The sequence below is a fragment of the Elephantulus edwardii genome, unplaced genomic scaffold (assembly GCF_000299155.1).
Source record: "Elephantulus edwardii isolate Elephantulus edwardi_28Jun2011 unplaced genomic scaffold, EleEdw1.0 scaffold00065, whole genome shotgun sequence".
NCBI classification, from domain to species: Eukaryota; Metazoa; Chordata; class Mammalia; order Macroscelidea; family Macroscelididae; genus Elephantulus; species Elephantulus edwardii.
In genome coordinates, this window is record NW_006399815.1 from 393,031 (window position 1) to 408,265 (window position 15,235).

At 39.2% G+C, this 15,235-nt stretch overlaps 2 protein-coding genes across 3 annotated transcripts; one reads left to right on the plus strand and one right to left on the minus strand.

Annotated features, from left to right (window-relative positions):
* Positions 1 to 10,930: 10,930 nt before the first annotated feature.
* On the plus strand, positions 10,931 to 11,875 carry LOC102847720 (olfactory receptor 8S1-like). Its single transcript, XM_006888221.1, has one exon. The coding sequence runs from the start codon at positions 10,931 to 10,933 to the stop codon at positions 11,873 to 11,875; it is 945 nt and encodes a 314-aa protein (XP_006888283.1).
* Positions 11,876 to 13,762: 1,887 nt separating this feature from the next.
* LOC102843937 (calcineurin B homologous protein 3-like) lies at positions 13,763 to 14,407 on the minus strand. Of its 2 annotated transcripts, XM_006888152.1 has the most exons (2): positions 14,285 to 14,407; positions 13,763 to 14,203 (listed from the first exon to the last, which is right to left on the minus strand). In XM_006888152.1, exons 1-2 carry the CDS (start codon positions 14,405 to 14,407, stop codon positions 13,763 to 13,765), a joined length of 564 nt encoding a protein of 187 aa, XP_006888214.1. The 2 variants fall into 2 exon arrangements, with proteins under 2 accessions (XP_006888214.1, XP_006888213.1); XM_006888151.1 differs by having other exon boundaries at positions 13,763 to 14,407.
* Between the last annotated feature and the right edge of the window lie 828 nt (positions 14,408 to 15,235).

Below are 15,235 nucleotides of genomic sequence, written 5' to 3' on the forward strand. Positions count from 1 at the left end.
ATTGAACAAAAAGGAAAGAAAATACAAACATGGACATTCAGAATAAAAAGGGGGTCATAACGATAAGTGTCAGAAAATATTTTTAAAGTTATAATGGTAATTTCTTTGCTGAATTTTGCTGCTGGTAAATATGAGTGGCTGACCTAATTCAAAGATGTGTGTATATACTGGTATGACTTGAAATGTTAGTAGTCTATCTTTTCCTAAAATCAAGCCTCCAACATTTGTTACTGTTGTCTGGAAGTGTTTTTCACTTTACTTTTGTTATATTGGTATTCTCAATATTTTGGTAGATTTTTGGTTTGGAGTTCCCGCCCCCCAATAAGTATTTAGAATACTTATATTAAACAACATAGAGAGAGCTCAATTGGCCTAGTGGACAGAAAGAGATACTACCAAGCCAAGGGTGGGTGATTTTAGTCTGTGGCCCTCAGGCAGGTTTTAACTGTTTTTGATCAAACATTCTTCTAAGCAGTATAGCACTGGTCTGTCTATCTGCTGTACAGAGGTAACTCATGGTTGCTGTGAAGCTGGACACTGTGACACTGATGTGTCAAATGTGATAATGGTTACCATGGTGGACAGTGTTTGGTGGAGCTCCCCGATTAAACAAGCTTGGAAGCAGGAGTGGCATCTGCTTCTGAAATAGCTTGCCTCCAGAAACCCTATGGGCTTGGAGAAACAATGAAAGTTATGCAAGTGTTCAGGTCTTTCGTTCATAGGGTTGCTATGAGTCACCTATGACTTGACGGCACTTAACAACAACATACTAAAGAAGGGCATTACTGGGATATCCTAAGTAAACTGATAATACATCTGTATCTCTCAGTGCAATCTTTTGTGTGTGTGTGTTACAATCAACGTGTTACTCTGATTAATAATATTCTTTGGTTATAATACTGAATCGTCCATCATACACCTATTTTGAAATAGTGAAAGGAGTGAATTTACTATGTTATTTTGCAATCCAAAATAGATGTGTCTAAATGCTTTCCAGGAGCTAGGCCAGGTGGTCCTGAGCTATAGCCTTGATGACAAGCAGCATCCTGATGTTGAGAACTGGCCCAGGAAACCCAGAGGCTATCTTCGCTGGGTTACACCCAGATAATGATGGGCATGGCTGGAGCCTGGGTCATCATATTAGGGGCTATTTAGAGGCCTCCCCTTTAGGGCCCATTGCCAACCAAGGCCAGACAACCTTCAGGCCTTCTGGACTTTGTACAGCTGCCTTGATGTAACAATTCCTGCCTCTCAAGTCATTACATCTGTATGTTTGCTTGTCCTTTTAGTTTTCTCTTAAAGGTATCATTTATCTGTCAGTTTTTTTATTAGAAAACTGTCAATGGGTTGGCTTGTCTGTCATCTGCTTTTTTGGGTACAACACTTGTCCATCAGATGCTGTACTAAAGTAGAGTTCCCAGAGTAAGACAGACTAGGAAGAAGGATTGGCCACCACTTTTGAAAGAAAAAGCTTTGGAAAACCATATGAATAACAGGACACACTTAACACTATTAGATATAGCACTGGAGGCTGAGCCCTCATAGCAGAAAACACATAAAAATTGAAAGGAATAGCTGTAAACATCCACTAATAACTAATGCATGGTATATATGAAGACTTTTTTTAAAAAAGAAATAAAATGCTTAAATAATGATATACTAGACATTAGTGAGCTGAAATAGATTGGCATAGGCAACTTTGAACAATCTGATTTTCTATGTTGGGAATGAAAAAGTGAAGAAAAGCGAGGTTACATTCATAGTAAAAAAGACCATTGCTAGATCCATCCTGAACTCAAATATTGTGAATGACATGATACCATATATACACATGCAAAGAAGACCTATTAATAACACCATCACTCAAATACATGTACCAACAACAAAAGCCAAAAATAAGGAAATGGAAGGTTCCTACTAATTCCTGCAGTCTGAAATTGATTGAAGATGTAAGCAAGATTCATTAAAAATAATTTTTGTGAGAACTGAGGCTCAAATGGAAGCTTGTACACTAATGTTCACAGCAACATTATTCACCATCATAAGAAGACAGAAACAGCTCAGATGTCCAACCACAAATGAATGGATTGAGAAGTTGTGGTACATTCATACAATGGAATGCTACTCAGCATGCAGTAGCAATGATTTTGTAAATTACTACCTAACTTGAGAGGGACTGGAGAGCATTATGCTGCGTAAACTCAGTCCCATGAGGACAAAGACTGTATAAAACCATTACTGTAGAATGAATATGAGGATCCGGGGAGGGGGGAGGGAAGGGGAGAAATGGAGTGGTGAGGATGGGGGGTAGAGTGTTAATCACAGGGTTGCACAATTCAGTGGGTGGGTGTGGTGAAGGAAATGGGAAATATCTTTTATGAAAAATAATGTATTCAAACATTGTAAATAAATCAGTATAAAATTTAAAAAATTGACTAGAATGCAAAAGTTGGGAACAAGTAGAAAATACAGGCCTGGTGACAGAAATGAGAATGGAGACAGAATGACAGAATTTGATACGATCAATAATTGTTCATTGCAAATACCTTTTATAAAAACACAAGCAGCAACTTTACACATAGACTTCACCTGATGGATTACATATGAATCAGATTGATTACATCTGTGGAAAGAATCAATGGAAAAACCCAGTATCAGCTGCGAAAACCAAGCCAGATGCTTACTGACTGTGGAACAGTCAACTACCCATATGCAAATTCAAACTGAAGCTAGAGAAAATGAAAACAAATCCAGAAGAACCAAAATATGATCTTGAGTATGTTGTTGTTGTTATGTGCCATCGAGTCACTTGCAACTCATAGCGACCCTGTGTACAACAGCCCTAAACTCTGCTCTCTCCTGTGCCAATTGCAGTCTCTGACACACCCATCCCAATTACCCCAGTCACTGAAAAAATCCACCTCATAGAGTGCCTTCCCCTCCTGCGCTGTCCCTCCACCCTCTCAAGCATGATGTCCTTCTCCAAGGACCGGTCTCTCCTCACAACATGTCCAAAGTATGTTAGACAGAGCCTCAGAATCCTTGCCTCCAAGAAGCCACCCGGTTTAACCTTTTCCAGGACAAATCTGTTTGTTTTCCTAACAGTCCATGGTATTCTCAATACTCTTCTCCAGCAACACAGCTCAAAGGTATCAATTCTCCTCTATCCTCCTTGGTCATTGTCCAACTCTCTGATGCATAACAAGGGATTGCAAAGACCATGGCCTGTATCAGACGCACCTTAGTTTCCAGAGAGATACCATTGCTCTTCAGTGCTTTGGAGAGGTCCCTAACAGCAGATATTCCCATGTTAATAGTACTATGCCTTTTAATTTCCTGGCTACTGGTGCCAAGAGTGTTGACTGTGGAGCCAAGCAAACTAAACCTGTGAACAATCTCAATCTCTTCACCATCCATCCTGATGCTGCCAATTGGTCCAGTGGTGAGAATCTTTGTCTTCTTGACACTGAGCCTCAATCCATATTGGAGGCTGCAGTCCTTGACCCTCTGCAGCAAGCATTTCAGGTCCTCCTCAGTTTCAGCAAGCGGGGTTGTGTCATCTGCATAACACAGATTGTTGATGAATCTTCCACCAATCTTGACCCCACATTTTTCCTCATAGAGCCCAGTCTCCCGGATAATCTGTTCTGCATACAGGTTGAAAAGGTATGGAGGCAGGACACATCCCTGGCGTACGCCCTTTCCAATTTTGAACCATGCAGTGTTCCCTTGCTCTGTTCTGACGACTGCCTCCTGGTCCAAGTATAGGTTTCACATTAGAACGATCAAGTGTTCTGGTATTCCCATTCTTCTCAGAGTCAGCCACAGTTTGTTATGATCCACACAGTCAAACGTCTTTGCATAGTCAGTGAAACACAGATATACAGTCCTCTGGTATTCCTTATTTTCAGCTACGATCCATCTAACATCAGTCAGATTTCTTTTCCTTTTTAAATTTTTTAATTATTATTATACTAGTCTATTTACAAAATTCAAAACATTGTTTTCACACCAGATGGTCAGATTTTTGTCTTGTATATTTTGGGTGTATTATAGTCTCTGGGGAAGGACTTGATAGAATGGAAGTGCAGCAAAAAAGACTTCCAATGAGTTAAAATGACACAATGGCTGCAACAATGGGCTCAAATATAGCAACAGCTGTGAGGAAAGCACAGAACCAGGTCTGTTTCATTCTATTTTATGTAGGGTTATTATAGTCAGAACCAACTCACTGGAACTTAACAGCAGTAGACAAATAAAGCAATGGGAGAAAATAGAGAGGCCAAAATTAAAATTTCCATGCTGTTGGGAAATAAATCAAACCTGTATTACATTATATTTTCAAGGAAACCTTTAAAGTATCTTTTACATTTAAAATTATATCCCTTCTTGAATTGATTTTATGCATGTATTGGAAGCAGGAGTGGCATCCACTTCCTAAACAACATGCTTCTGAAAACTCTATGAACTTTGATAAATGTCGATAGATATTAAGGGACTTCAGGTCTTTTGTTCATAGGGTCCCTAGGAGCCCTGCTCAACTCAAAGGCAATCAACAACAACAAAATGTGAGGTAAGTAGAGATAAAATTTTCTTTTTTTCCAAATATATACCAACTACTCAGTACATAATTTATTGACTAGCTTCTCACTTTTACACTGATTTTTCATATCAGCTTCATCAAATATTATTTTCATCTCACAATTTGAAAAGAATAATGTATGCATTATTATTTCTTTATATAAAGTTCAATATATCGTAAAACCCAATAAACTGCTTAGGAATACATATATTTGAAATTAAATCCTAATAATAAAACAAAAGACCAGTAAACACAAAGTAGGATTATAGTTATCACAAGCAGGTATAATATACTTCCAAAGTTACTGTTGTTCTACTCCTTCAGCTGTATATAATATCCAAAAGCTCATTTATTTTAATTCTTATCACACTTATACAATATCTATACATATTATTTCATACCTAATAATAATGCATGATCATTTTTTAACTAATGGCTAAACTTAAGTTATTTTATTATTGTTAGGTGTCATCAAGTCAACTCTAACTCATAGTAACTCTATGTATAACAGAACGTTTAAACATTGCCCAATCCTGCCCCACCCTCACAATGTCTGCTGTGATTAAACCCAGTTCTGCAGTCACTGTGTCAGTTCCTCCTGTTGAGTGTCTGTCTCTTCTTTGCTGAACCTCTACTTTTATAAGCATTAGGTCCTTCTCCAGGGACTGGTCTCTCTTGATATCACCCAAAGTATGGGAGAAGTCTCACCCTCTTTACATGTAAGGAACACTCTGACTGTACTTCTTCCAAGATAGACCTGCTTGTTCTTTTGGCAGTCCATGGTATCTTCTATATTCTTTTCCTGCATTATTATTCCAAGATATCATTTCTTCAGTCATCCTTATTCACAGTTCAAATATGAAGCCATTGAAAATAATATGCCTCGGACAGGTGCCCCTTAGTCTTTAAAGTAATATCCATACTTTTTAGTATTTTAAAGCTGTATTTGACAGATTTACCCATTATAATATGTCATTAGATTTCTTAACATGGGTGTTGATTGTGTGGATTCAAGTGAAATAAAATCGCTGATAAGTTCAATCTTTTCCATTTAATAAGATGTTGTTTACTGGTCTACCTAAGAGAATTTTTGTTTATTTGTTTTCTTTATGTTGAAATGTAATTCGTACTGAAGACATTGAATTTCATCAGTAAGTCCTTCAGGTCTTTTCAGCCAGAGCTCCCAGTTCAATCATTAACATTTTTTTATATCCTTGTCTGTTTGTAAAATTAATAAATAGGTGGGTCGAATAACAGAAGGTTATACTAAAAAAGTTCATAATTGAGGTGGAGATCTGGTTGAAAATTATTACTAGGAAGACATCAAGAGACATAAAAGAACATACGTTACAAATGAAAAGTCAATAATGAATATCACATTGGAACAGATGAAGGAAAGAACTGTTTAAAAGGAATATATGATTGTTCTATGTGCTGTGAAGTCGCTGGTGTCTCACAGCGACCCTATGTACAACAGCTCTGGACCCTGCTCTATCTATCCTGAGCCAACTTGTTAAGAATAAAAGTACAACTTCCAATTCTTATTTAGCAACTATTCCAGAATAAGAGAAATAGAGTAAATGCAAAGAGGTAATTAAAGAAATAATCAATGAGAATCCACCATTTTGAGGGTAATGAAAATACTCCTTATTTTGAACATAATGATAGTTTCATTATATATATATTTTTATACTTTCAATGTACACAGCTCACTGTTATTACTATTTGTTGTTTCTGTTGTTGTTATATGCTGTCAAATCTAAAACAACTCAGAGTGACCCTAGGAACAACAGATCTGAACCTTGCCCTGTCCTGTGTCATCTTCATCATCTCTGATATACTTGAGCCCATTATTACAGTTACTGTGTTGACCGTTTTTTTGAGGGTCTTCCTCTCTTTTGCTGACTCTTTACCTTTCAAAGCATGATGTCTTTTTCCAAATATTGGCCCCTGCTAACAAAATGCCCAAAATATTTAAGATGAAATTTCATCATCCTTGCCTCTAGGAAGCACCCAGGCTATACTTTCTCCAAGAATACTTGTTTGTTCTTTTGGTAGTCCATGAATTCTTATCCAACACCACAACTCAAAGGCATTGATTAATTTTCTGTAATTTTTATATACTGTCCAGCTCTCAGCTACATAGCAAGTGACTGAAAACACTATGGCTTGAATCAGGTACACCTTTTTCTTTAAACTGACATCATTTCTCCATAGCACTTTGGAGAAGTCCTTGGCAAAAGATTTTCCCAATGTAACACATCTTCTGATTTGTTGACTGCTGGTACCAACGAGGTTGATTGTGGATGTAAGAAAGATTAAATCATTGACAATTTCAACTTTTCTCCATCTATCATAATGTTGCCTGTTGGCCCAGTGTGAGGATTTTTGTTTCCTTTTTAAAAAAACATATTTTCTTGATGTTGAAATGCAGTCTATGTTGAAGACCATAGTTTTTGATCTTCTGCAGCAAGTGATTCAAATCCTCCTTGCCTTCAGCAAGCAACAACTAAAATCAAATTATCATGAACATAGCTTAAAAATAATTTACAATAAATAATTCTTTACTAGTATCATGGTGCAAATTGTTGTTGTTAGGTGCAATCAAGTCATACATAATTAATAGTGATCCTGTGATCAAGAGATCTGAACCCTGTCCTGTCCTATGCCATCCTCATCATCATCAACACACTTGAGCCCAGGATGTTGTTGTTGTCATTGTTATGTACTGTCAAGTCACTTGTGACTCATAACAATCCTATGAGCAATAGCTCAGAATCCTGCCCTAGTCCAAGCCAATCTGACTGTCTCTGACACATCTGTTCCCAATACTCCAGTCACTATGTCAATTCACCTCATCCAGGGTCTTCAGGATAAGTATATTTGAAAAAACACATGTAGATGCTTAATAATGAAATGTGAGAACTTCAAGGGCAAATAATATATTCTAAATGTTTATAAACATTTCCAAAGATGAAGAAAGGAAAAAGAATATTAGGTTATTTTTCAAAATTAGCACTAGATATAGGGAGACAGTGAAGTAATCTTTTCAAAGCAGATTGTCAGTCTCCATCTAGGCCCTTGTCACAGAGGAGTAACTTCTAGTTTTCAGCAGTATACCAAAGTTTTGATACAACACTTTGTTGGTTCTAGATTAATCATGTTTCCTTAACATATAGGCCCTTCTCTGACATCATCTAGACAACCAGCTATTCATAGGGAAGCCAATTCTCTCTAAAGCAGGAAGGACTACCAATTCTAGCTATTATATTTTCAAATGGGGAAAAACTTAAGAAGCAAAAGTGACAAAATCCTGTTAGAGGGGGGGAAAACACACACAACAACAAGAGAAGGGAACATTTGTCTTTAAAGTCCGAACTAAGTACTGAAGAAAGGGGAGGATAAAAAGTATATGACTTCACAAAGAAATAAAACTTTAAAATTGTATATACTTGTATGTGTGCATGTGCTTATAAACCTTCACGTTCAGAATTCCAGAGCAAGAAGAAAGAAGGTAAGTCCTCCACAGCACCTCCAGATCATCTGCTTCTTAAATGCATAAAGCAATTTGCAGTCAGGAGCTTAATTGCTGTTCTCTTGAATCTTCAGCTAAATCTCTTCAAGCAACTGCCATCTCAGTAGCCAATCTCTTCCAGTGACCCCCTTTAACTCTGGCTAATGCTGACTCTCAGGAGCATCGAACAGTTCCTGACTCTCTGGAGTTCTTTCTCCCCAACCCTCCCCAGGGCTTGCCTGGTACAAGATGCCAGGAATTCGATGAATGAAGAAATACAAGTCACACAAACTGGCCAGGATCTTTCTCCTCAGACCCAAGGGGATAAAAAGAGAGGGGGGCAGAAATCTAAGTCATAAGGGACTCAGCTCTAAAAGGGCCCACATCTGAGCCCAAAACACTGCTACTTGCCTGTACTTGTCACTGGAAGCTCTCATCTCTAGCTGTTGGACCCTGGTCTCTTTCTAGAAACAGTTCCCTGTGGCAACAACCTGATTCAAAGTTCTGAAGACTCATCAAGCCCAGAACAATCCTGCTCTGTAAGGTTGGTGAGAGGGACCCAGAGGCACATGAATATATACAACTGAGAGGAAACTGTATAACTATCTGGTCCGAGCTTCTCGTTTTACAGTTGACACAGATTGATCGGTTGCTATACCCAGATTAGGGGAGTATCTTTCTTAAACTCAGATACTGATATCTCTAGTTAGAAAGTGACTAAGCGAGGAGGCTAAGCCTTTGCTTCATTTGGGGTTATTTCTGTTTCATTTCTTCATTAATCAAATTCTGGACAAAAAAAAATTTAGACCTTCCTTTTAAGAGGATATAGCATGTAGTTTTATCAGCTGTACAGCTGGATGTATGTAAGAGATTCCCTGATGGACTCGAAATGAAAAGGATACATAATGAGGAGAAAGATTTGTATTTCTTTTGGTCATTCATTCAATCTCCATTTTACTGATTTTCAAAAGTTTTTAGTAATAGAATCCTTAGCTTTAGTGAAATGCTACCACCAAAACCAGGTACAATTACATAGATAATAGGAGTAGAGACAATTGAGATGAACATGCAGGCTCAAAGATGCCCCATCAGTCTTCATGAAGTTCTTTGACATTTCCGATTGCTCATAAAACACTATGGTAGAATTTGTAAAGTTCCACTTAACATACTTTAATGACATTGCTCTAGTAATGTTCTGGAATCATCCGAGGTGTGATGGGTATCTATGGGATATAATGCAGTCAGTCTAAGCAGCCAAGTAGAATGAAACTATTGAGATGCCTTTCAGAGTAGATACAATGAAAATTTGCTTTTAAAGAGTTCAGCATTCCTTACTCTGTGGCTCTTCTCTCACTTTAATCTTGTTTCTCCTTTGCCTTTTCTTTTGGAAAAAAAACAAACCAAACTTGGAGTCAGGGGAGGGTGATCAGATCTTTTCTTTACTCCCCTAAAAAAAGATCACTCATTCATTGTCATTGATTCCAAATACTCAACTCATATAGCACCCTTTTCAGCAGGTTTCCTGAGGCTTTAAATTGCATGGAAGTTGATTTCCCATCTTTCTCCTGAGGAGTGGCTGGATGATTTAAAAAGCCAGAGAGGCATGACTTCTGGGTTAACAGTGCAACTCTATATGAATTACTCCATCAGAGGTCCCTATACAATGGAAAAACAATCTTATAGTAGAGAAGCTACTTAAAAGACTAAAAGTTCTCATAAGCCTAAAAGAAAAAATATTTTCCATCTTTTAATATTCTATGTCAATCTGTGTTAATACATATAGAAATTTTCTTTTTGTAGAACATGCCATGGTTTATCAGAGTACTTATTTTATTTTCCTAATTTTACAAATTAATATTTTCAAAGCTCCCTTGGCCTGGTAGTAAGGAGTTGCCCTGCCAACCCAAAGGACCAAGGTTCGAATCCACTAGCTGATCTGTGGGAGAAAAATGATCAATCTCCTCCATGTGATTTACAGCTTCTGGAAACCTGCTAGAGGGTCAGCTATGAGTCAGTTCTGACTGGTCAGCACATAACAACAACAAAAACATCAAGTAGCTCCTCCCCAGTGATACAGCTAATATGTATGGGCCAGAATTCAAAATGAGATTCTGACTCTTCCCACTTCAATAGCAGATGACACAGAAATCATTGTATGAATTTCTAATTTAAATGATATTGCTGTATCATTTAAACAAGGTTCCTACTTGTGAAATTGCAGCTGACCCTCCAAATCATATAAGACTCAGTCCTAGCAATCATTTCAAAACAATCTATTAAAAAATATTTGTTGATAGCCCCCTTGTGTGATGCACTGGGGATGTGTACCATTTTAGTTAGAATGTCTGGTTTTAGTGTAGCCTTGGCCTCTGTAAACTGTGAGACCTTAAGCAATACAACCTCCTGGTTTGCAAAATGAAGAATCTGAAGTCCATTATGAGAAAGAATATCTTCACAACAGCATTACTATCATCTTCCCAGGGGCCTTATCATGGCTTCCCAGCCCTTAACCACTGCTTTGCTGCTAAGATGATTCCCTTGCTTTAACTCCAAAGTCTATCTGATTTGTATGCACTGAGTATAATTATTAAATGTTCATGAAGTAGGATGTTAGTATAGTGATCATGACAGAACAATGCCAGAAGGCAGAAATGAGTAAGAAAAGAAATTGTAGCAGAGAAGACACTTATCTTGTTTCCCATTTTGGTCTATAGGTGAGAACATACGTTGTCTTGTGAATAAAAAACTTCTGTTGATTGAAAATTACTAATATCAATGTCCAACCAAGTGGAGAACCATCTATCTCTATTAAGGTAAAGAAGTCCTAAGCAACAATGAAAAATGACAGTGCCATTATTGAATTTGTCCTCCTGGGAATGTCTAGTGACCCCCAGATTCAAGTTGTGCTCTTCATATTGTTCCTGGTGATTTACCTCCTGACCTTGATAGGGAACCTGGTGATGATCCTTGTGATCAAGGCTGATTCCCACCTTCACACACCAATGTACTTCTTCCTTGGACATTTGTCCTTCCTGGACATGTGCTTCTCCTCAGTCACTGTGCCCAAGATGCTACAGAACTTCTTGTCTCAGAAAAAGAATATCTCAGTGTGGGGCTGCATCACCCAGAGTTTCTTTTTCACTCTCTCTGGAGGAACTGAAGCCTGTCTGCTCTCTGCTATGGCCTATGACCGCTATGCTGCCATCTGCCACCCTCTGGTCTATACTGTGGTCATGAACAGACCCATCTGCATTTTAATTGTGAGCATAGCATGGGCAGTAGGATGTCTAATATCCTTGATAAACAGTCTCTTCATCCACAATTTACATTTTTGTGGATCTAATATTATTCCTCACTTCAGCTGTGAGCTGCCTCCACTCTTCCCACTATCGTGCAATGATCCTACTGCCAATGAGATTCTTCTAGCTGTATCATGTGCATTTATGGGACTGTTAACACTTCCCCTGATTCTCTTTTCTTACTCCAGAATAATCTCTGCCATATTAAGAATTGGCTCCTCTAAGGGTCAAGGCAAAGCCTTTTCTACCTGTTCCTCCCACCTCACTGTTGTACTCTTGTTCTATGGGACAACTTTTTTCAGGTACCTAAGCCCTACTTCAGGCTCCATATTGGAGCAGGTGGTTTCCATTCAGTACAGTGTGATCACCTCCTTGCTGAACCCAGTCATCTACAGCCTCAAGAATCAGGAGGTGAAGGCAGCGCTACAGAGGATGATAAGGCAACAAAAGTGTACGTGTGGGTTAGAAAAAGCTGTGTGATTCTGCCCAGGAAATAGAGAAATCTCCTTTAAAAAAGAAATCTTTTTATAGGCACAGAGAACTTGATAAAATTAATAGAGAAATCTCCTTTAAAAAAGAAATCTTTTTATAGGCACAGAGAACTTGATAAAATTGCATTTCAATTAAATGCAAGTACTCACCTGACCTTCAAAGTATAAATAAAATCTACAAAGGCCAAAGATAATGAAGAGATGCTTGATTAGGGGTATATGTCATAAAATAATCCGAGATGAGGATCTTGGCTTCCTGTGAGGGACTTTCACTCCATCATCACTCAGGGCTGAGGCAGTTGAACTGGACTGGAACAGAACAGGGTCTCAAATCACCAATGTTTTCTTAAGATTTGACAATCATAATGAGTGATGAGTGCATCACTCACTCATCTAACAGGTGATGCTAATTTGCATAAAATAATCAATGCCTACAGGCACTTTTAAAGATTTTCCTAGATTCATACTTTGTTCATTTCATGTTCCAATTATTAAAGGATGTTTGTAGCAGATTCTCTTCATTTTGAATCTTACCACCCTGGCAAACAAAGGCCCTTCAGTTACCTGAAAGAGTGAAAGCTTCTCTATTTCATTAAAGTGGACTTTAGTTTAAGAAGGTATCTCTTCCCAAGTCACATTTTGAGTGCCTTCCAGACTGACATTTTCTTGCACTATACTGACCAAGAATATTATTTTTTCATGCAAGCTATATTTTAGAACTTAAGAGATTCTATGAGGAGAAATTATAAATTGTTGATTGTTGTTATTGTGTTGTCAGCTACATCTCAAATTGACCGTAGAAACAACAGATCTGAACCCTTTCTAACCTGAACTATCCTCATTATCTCCACCATGTTCAAGGCCATTTTACAGTTACTGCCATCAGTCCACCTTGTTGAGGGTCTGCTTCTTTTTCCTACTTTCGACCTTTCCCAGCATTATGTGTCTAAGAACTGGCTCCTCCTGAAAATATAACAAATGTAGGTGAGATGAAGTTTCACCACCCTCGTTTCTAAGGACCACCCTGCTTTGCCCTTCTTCCAAGACAGGCTTATTTGCTCTTTTGGAAATTCATGGTAAATTCAGTAATATTTTACCACAATTCAAAAGCATTGCATCTTCTTGGTCTGTCTTATTCATTATCCAACTTTCAGGTGTATGTGAAGCAACTGAAATTACCAAGGGTTGGTTCAGGCACACTTTAGTCTTTAAGCTGATACCTTTGCTAAGAACTTTGGAGAGGTCCTTGACAACAGACTTCCTCAATGAAAATATTCTGATTTCTTGACTACTGCTATTAACAGAGTGGAACCAAGTAAAATGAAGTAATTTACAACATTAATCTCTCCATTTATTATGATGCTGCCTACTGATCTAATGGTGAAGGGCTTTGTTTTCTTAATGTGCTATAACCTATACTGAAGGCTATACTCTTTGATCATCTTCAAGTCTCCTTAACTTTCTGTAAGCAAGGTGTGTCACTCGTGTAACATAGGTTCTTTATAAGTCTTCCTCCAATTCTGAGGCCACATTCTTCATAGTCTGGCTTCTAGGATTATTTGTTCATCTTACAGATTGAATAGGTATGAAGAAAGGATACAATCATGATACACAGCTTTCCTCATTTTAAACTATGCAGTGTTCCCTAGTTGTGTTTAGACAACCACTTTTTTTTCCCATTAACAAACTCACATTTTATTCGAGGTAAAAACAGGAGTGTTCCCCCTAGCCCAGCCCACAGGAGCACGGGGAGAGCCAGGTAGCTGACAGGCAGGTGGAGGTGTACAGGGGCTGTGGCTGAAGTCCACCCATGGCCGCCCTGCTCAAGGAGACGTGGGGCATCCCCACTGCAGAGAGGTGACGGATGGGTGGCCGGTCAGTGGCACGGCGCCATAGTCTCCCCGTTCAGGAGGCAGACGTGCATCTTGGTCTCGATGTCGCTCCCCTGCCAGATCTTCAGGAAATCTTCGAAGGTGATCCCCTCGTACACCTGGTCTGGCTCCATCTGGCCCACGCAGACATTGGCCGCCTCCATCATGGCCCCTTCTGCGACGAAATGAGCAGACTCCTTCTCGATGTGGGGGTTTCCTGAGAGCAGCTCCTCTACCACATTTTTATATTCTTCCAGTGAGATCCTCCCGTCGCTGTCGGAGTCATACATGTGGAACAGAAATCTCAGCTTCTCCTTCCGACACAGCTCCACCTGCTCCTCGTCCATGGAGACGTCGATGGGCCGGAAGTAGGACATGATGGTCAGGAAGTCCTCGAAGTTGATCTCCTCGGCCAGGCCGCTGGGCCCTCTGCGCAGGTTTCTGTTGTCAAAGAAGGCACGGACGATTCTGGATCGGATCGGGTTGAACTCCAGGTCGGAGATGCGGTTGAAGTTCTCTTTGCGAATGGTGGGCTGGTCTCTGCTCAGCTTCTTAAACCTCCGATGGAGATGGTCAATCTGGTCGGAGGAGAAGCCGGTCTTGCCCTCGAGTTCGCGCACCTCCCTGGACACGGAGTGCACAACGCCCATTGTGCCGCAGTGCACTCTGGACGCGCGCCCCTCGCAGGCGCCTCGGCTGCGCAGCCGTGAGTCCAGCTTCCGGTCCAGCGGCTCCCGGCGCTGGGACGACTTGGAGCCGCAAGACAACTACTGCTTGATCTGAGTAAAGGTTTCACATGAGCATAGTTAAGTGTTCTGGAATTCCTGTCCTTCTCAATGTTAGTCATAATTTTTTTTTTTTATGGTCCACTTAGCCTAATGCCTTTGCATAGTCAATAGAGCACAAGTAAACCTCTTTCTTAGTTTTTCTGCTGTGAACCAAGATAGATCTGACATCAGAAATTATATCCCTTGTGCCATGACCTTTTCTTAATCCAGCTTGAATTTTTGGTAGTTCCAACTATTGTTGGGCTGTTTTTTAAAAAAAAAAATAGTCTTCAACAAAATTTTACTTGTAGAATTATTATTGTTCGATAATTTCCACACCTTTCTTGGGAAAAAGAACAAAGATGGATTTCTTTCAGCCAGTTGCCCAGGTAGCTGTCTGCAATATTTGTTGGCCAAGAATGATGAGCATGTCCAGAATTGCATGTTTGCTGAAACGCCTCGATGTCTGGGACATTTTTTCTCCCAATGCCTTCACTGCAGTTAAGACTCCGTCCTTCAGTACTGTTTGTTCTTTTTCATATGCAACTTTCTGAAATGATTCAGTGCCAACCAATTTAGTTTTGGTAGAGTGACTATGCAGGCCTCCCACCTTCTTTGTGTGATTCCAACATCATTTAAGATTTTGCCCAGGGAATACTTCAGTGTTGTAACTCAAGGTTTGAATTTTGTTATTCAAGTATTTCAGTTTGA

Coding starts and splice junctions, on each gene's coding strand:
- LOC102843937 (XM_006888151.1), bottom strand. CDS start 14,407: ATGGGCGTTGTGCACTCCGTGTCCAGGGAGGTGCGCGAACTCGAGGGC.
- LOC102847720 (XM_006888221.1), top strand. CDS start 10,931: ATGAAAAATGACAGTGCCATTATTGAATTTGTCCTCCTGGGAATGTCT.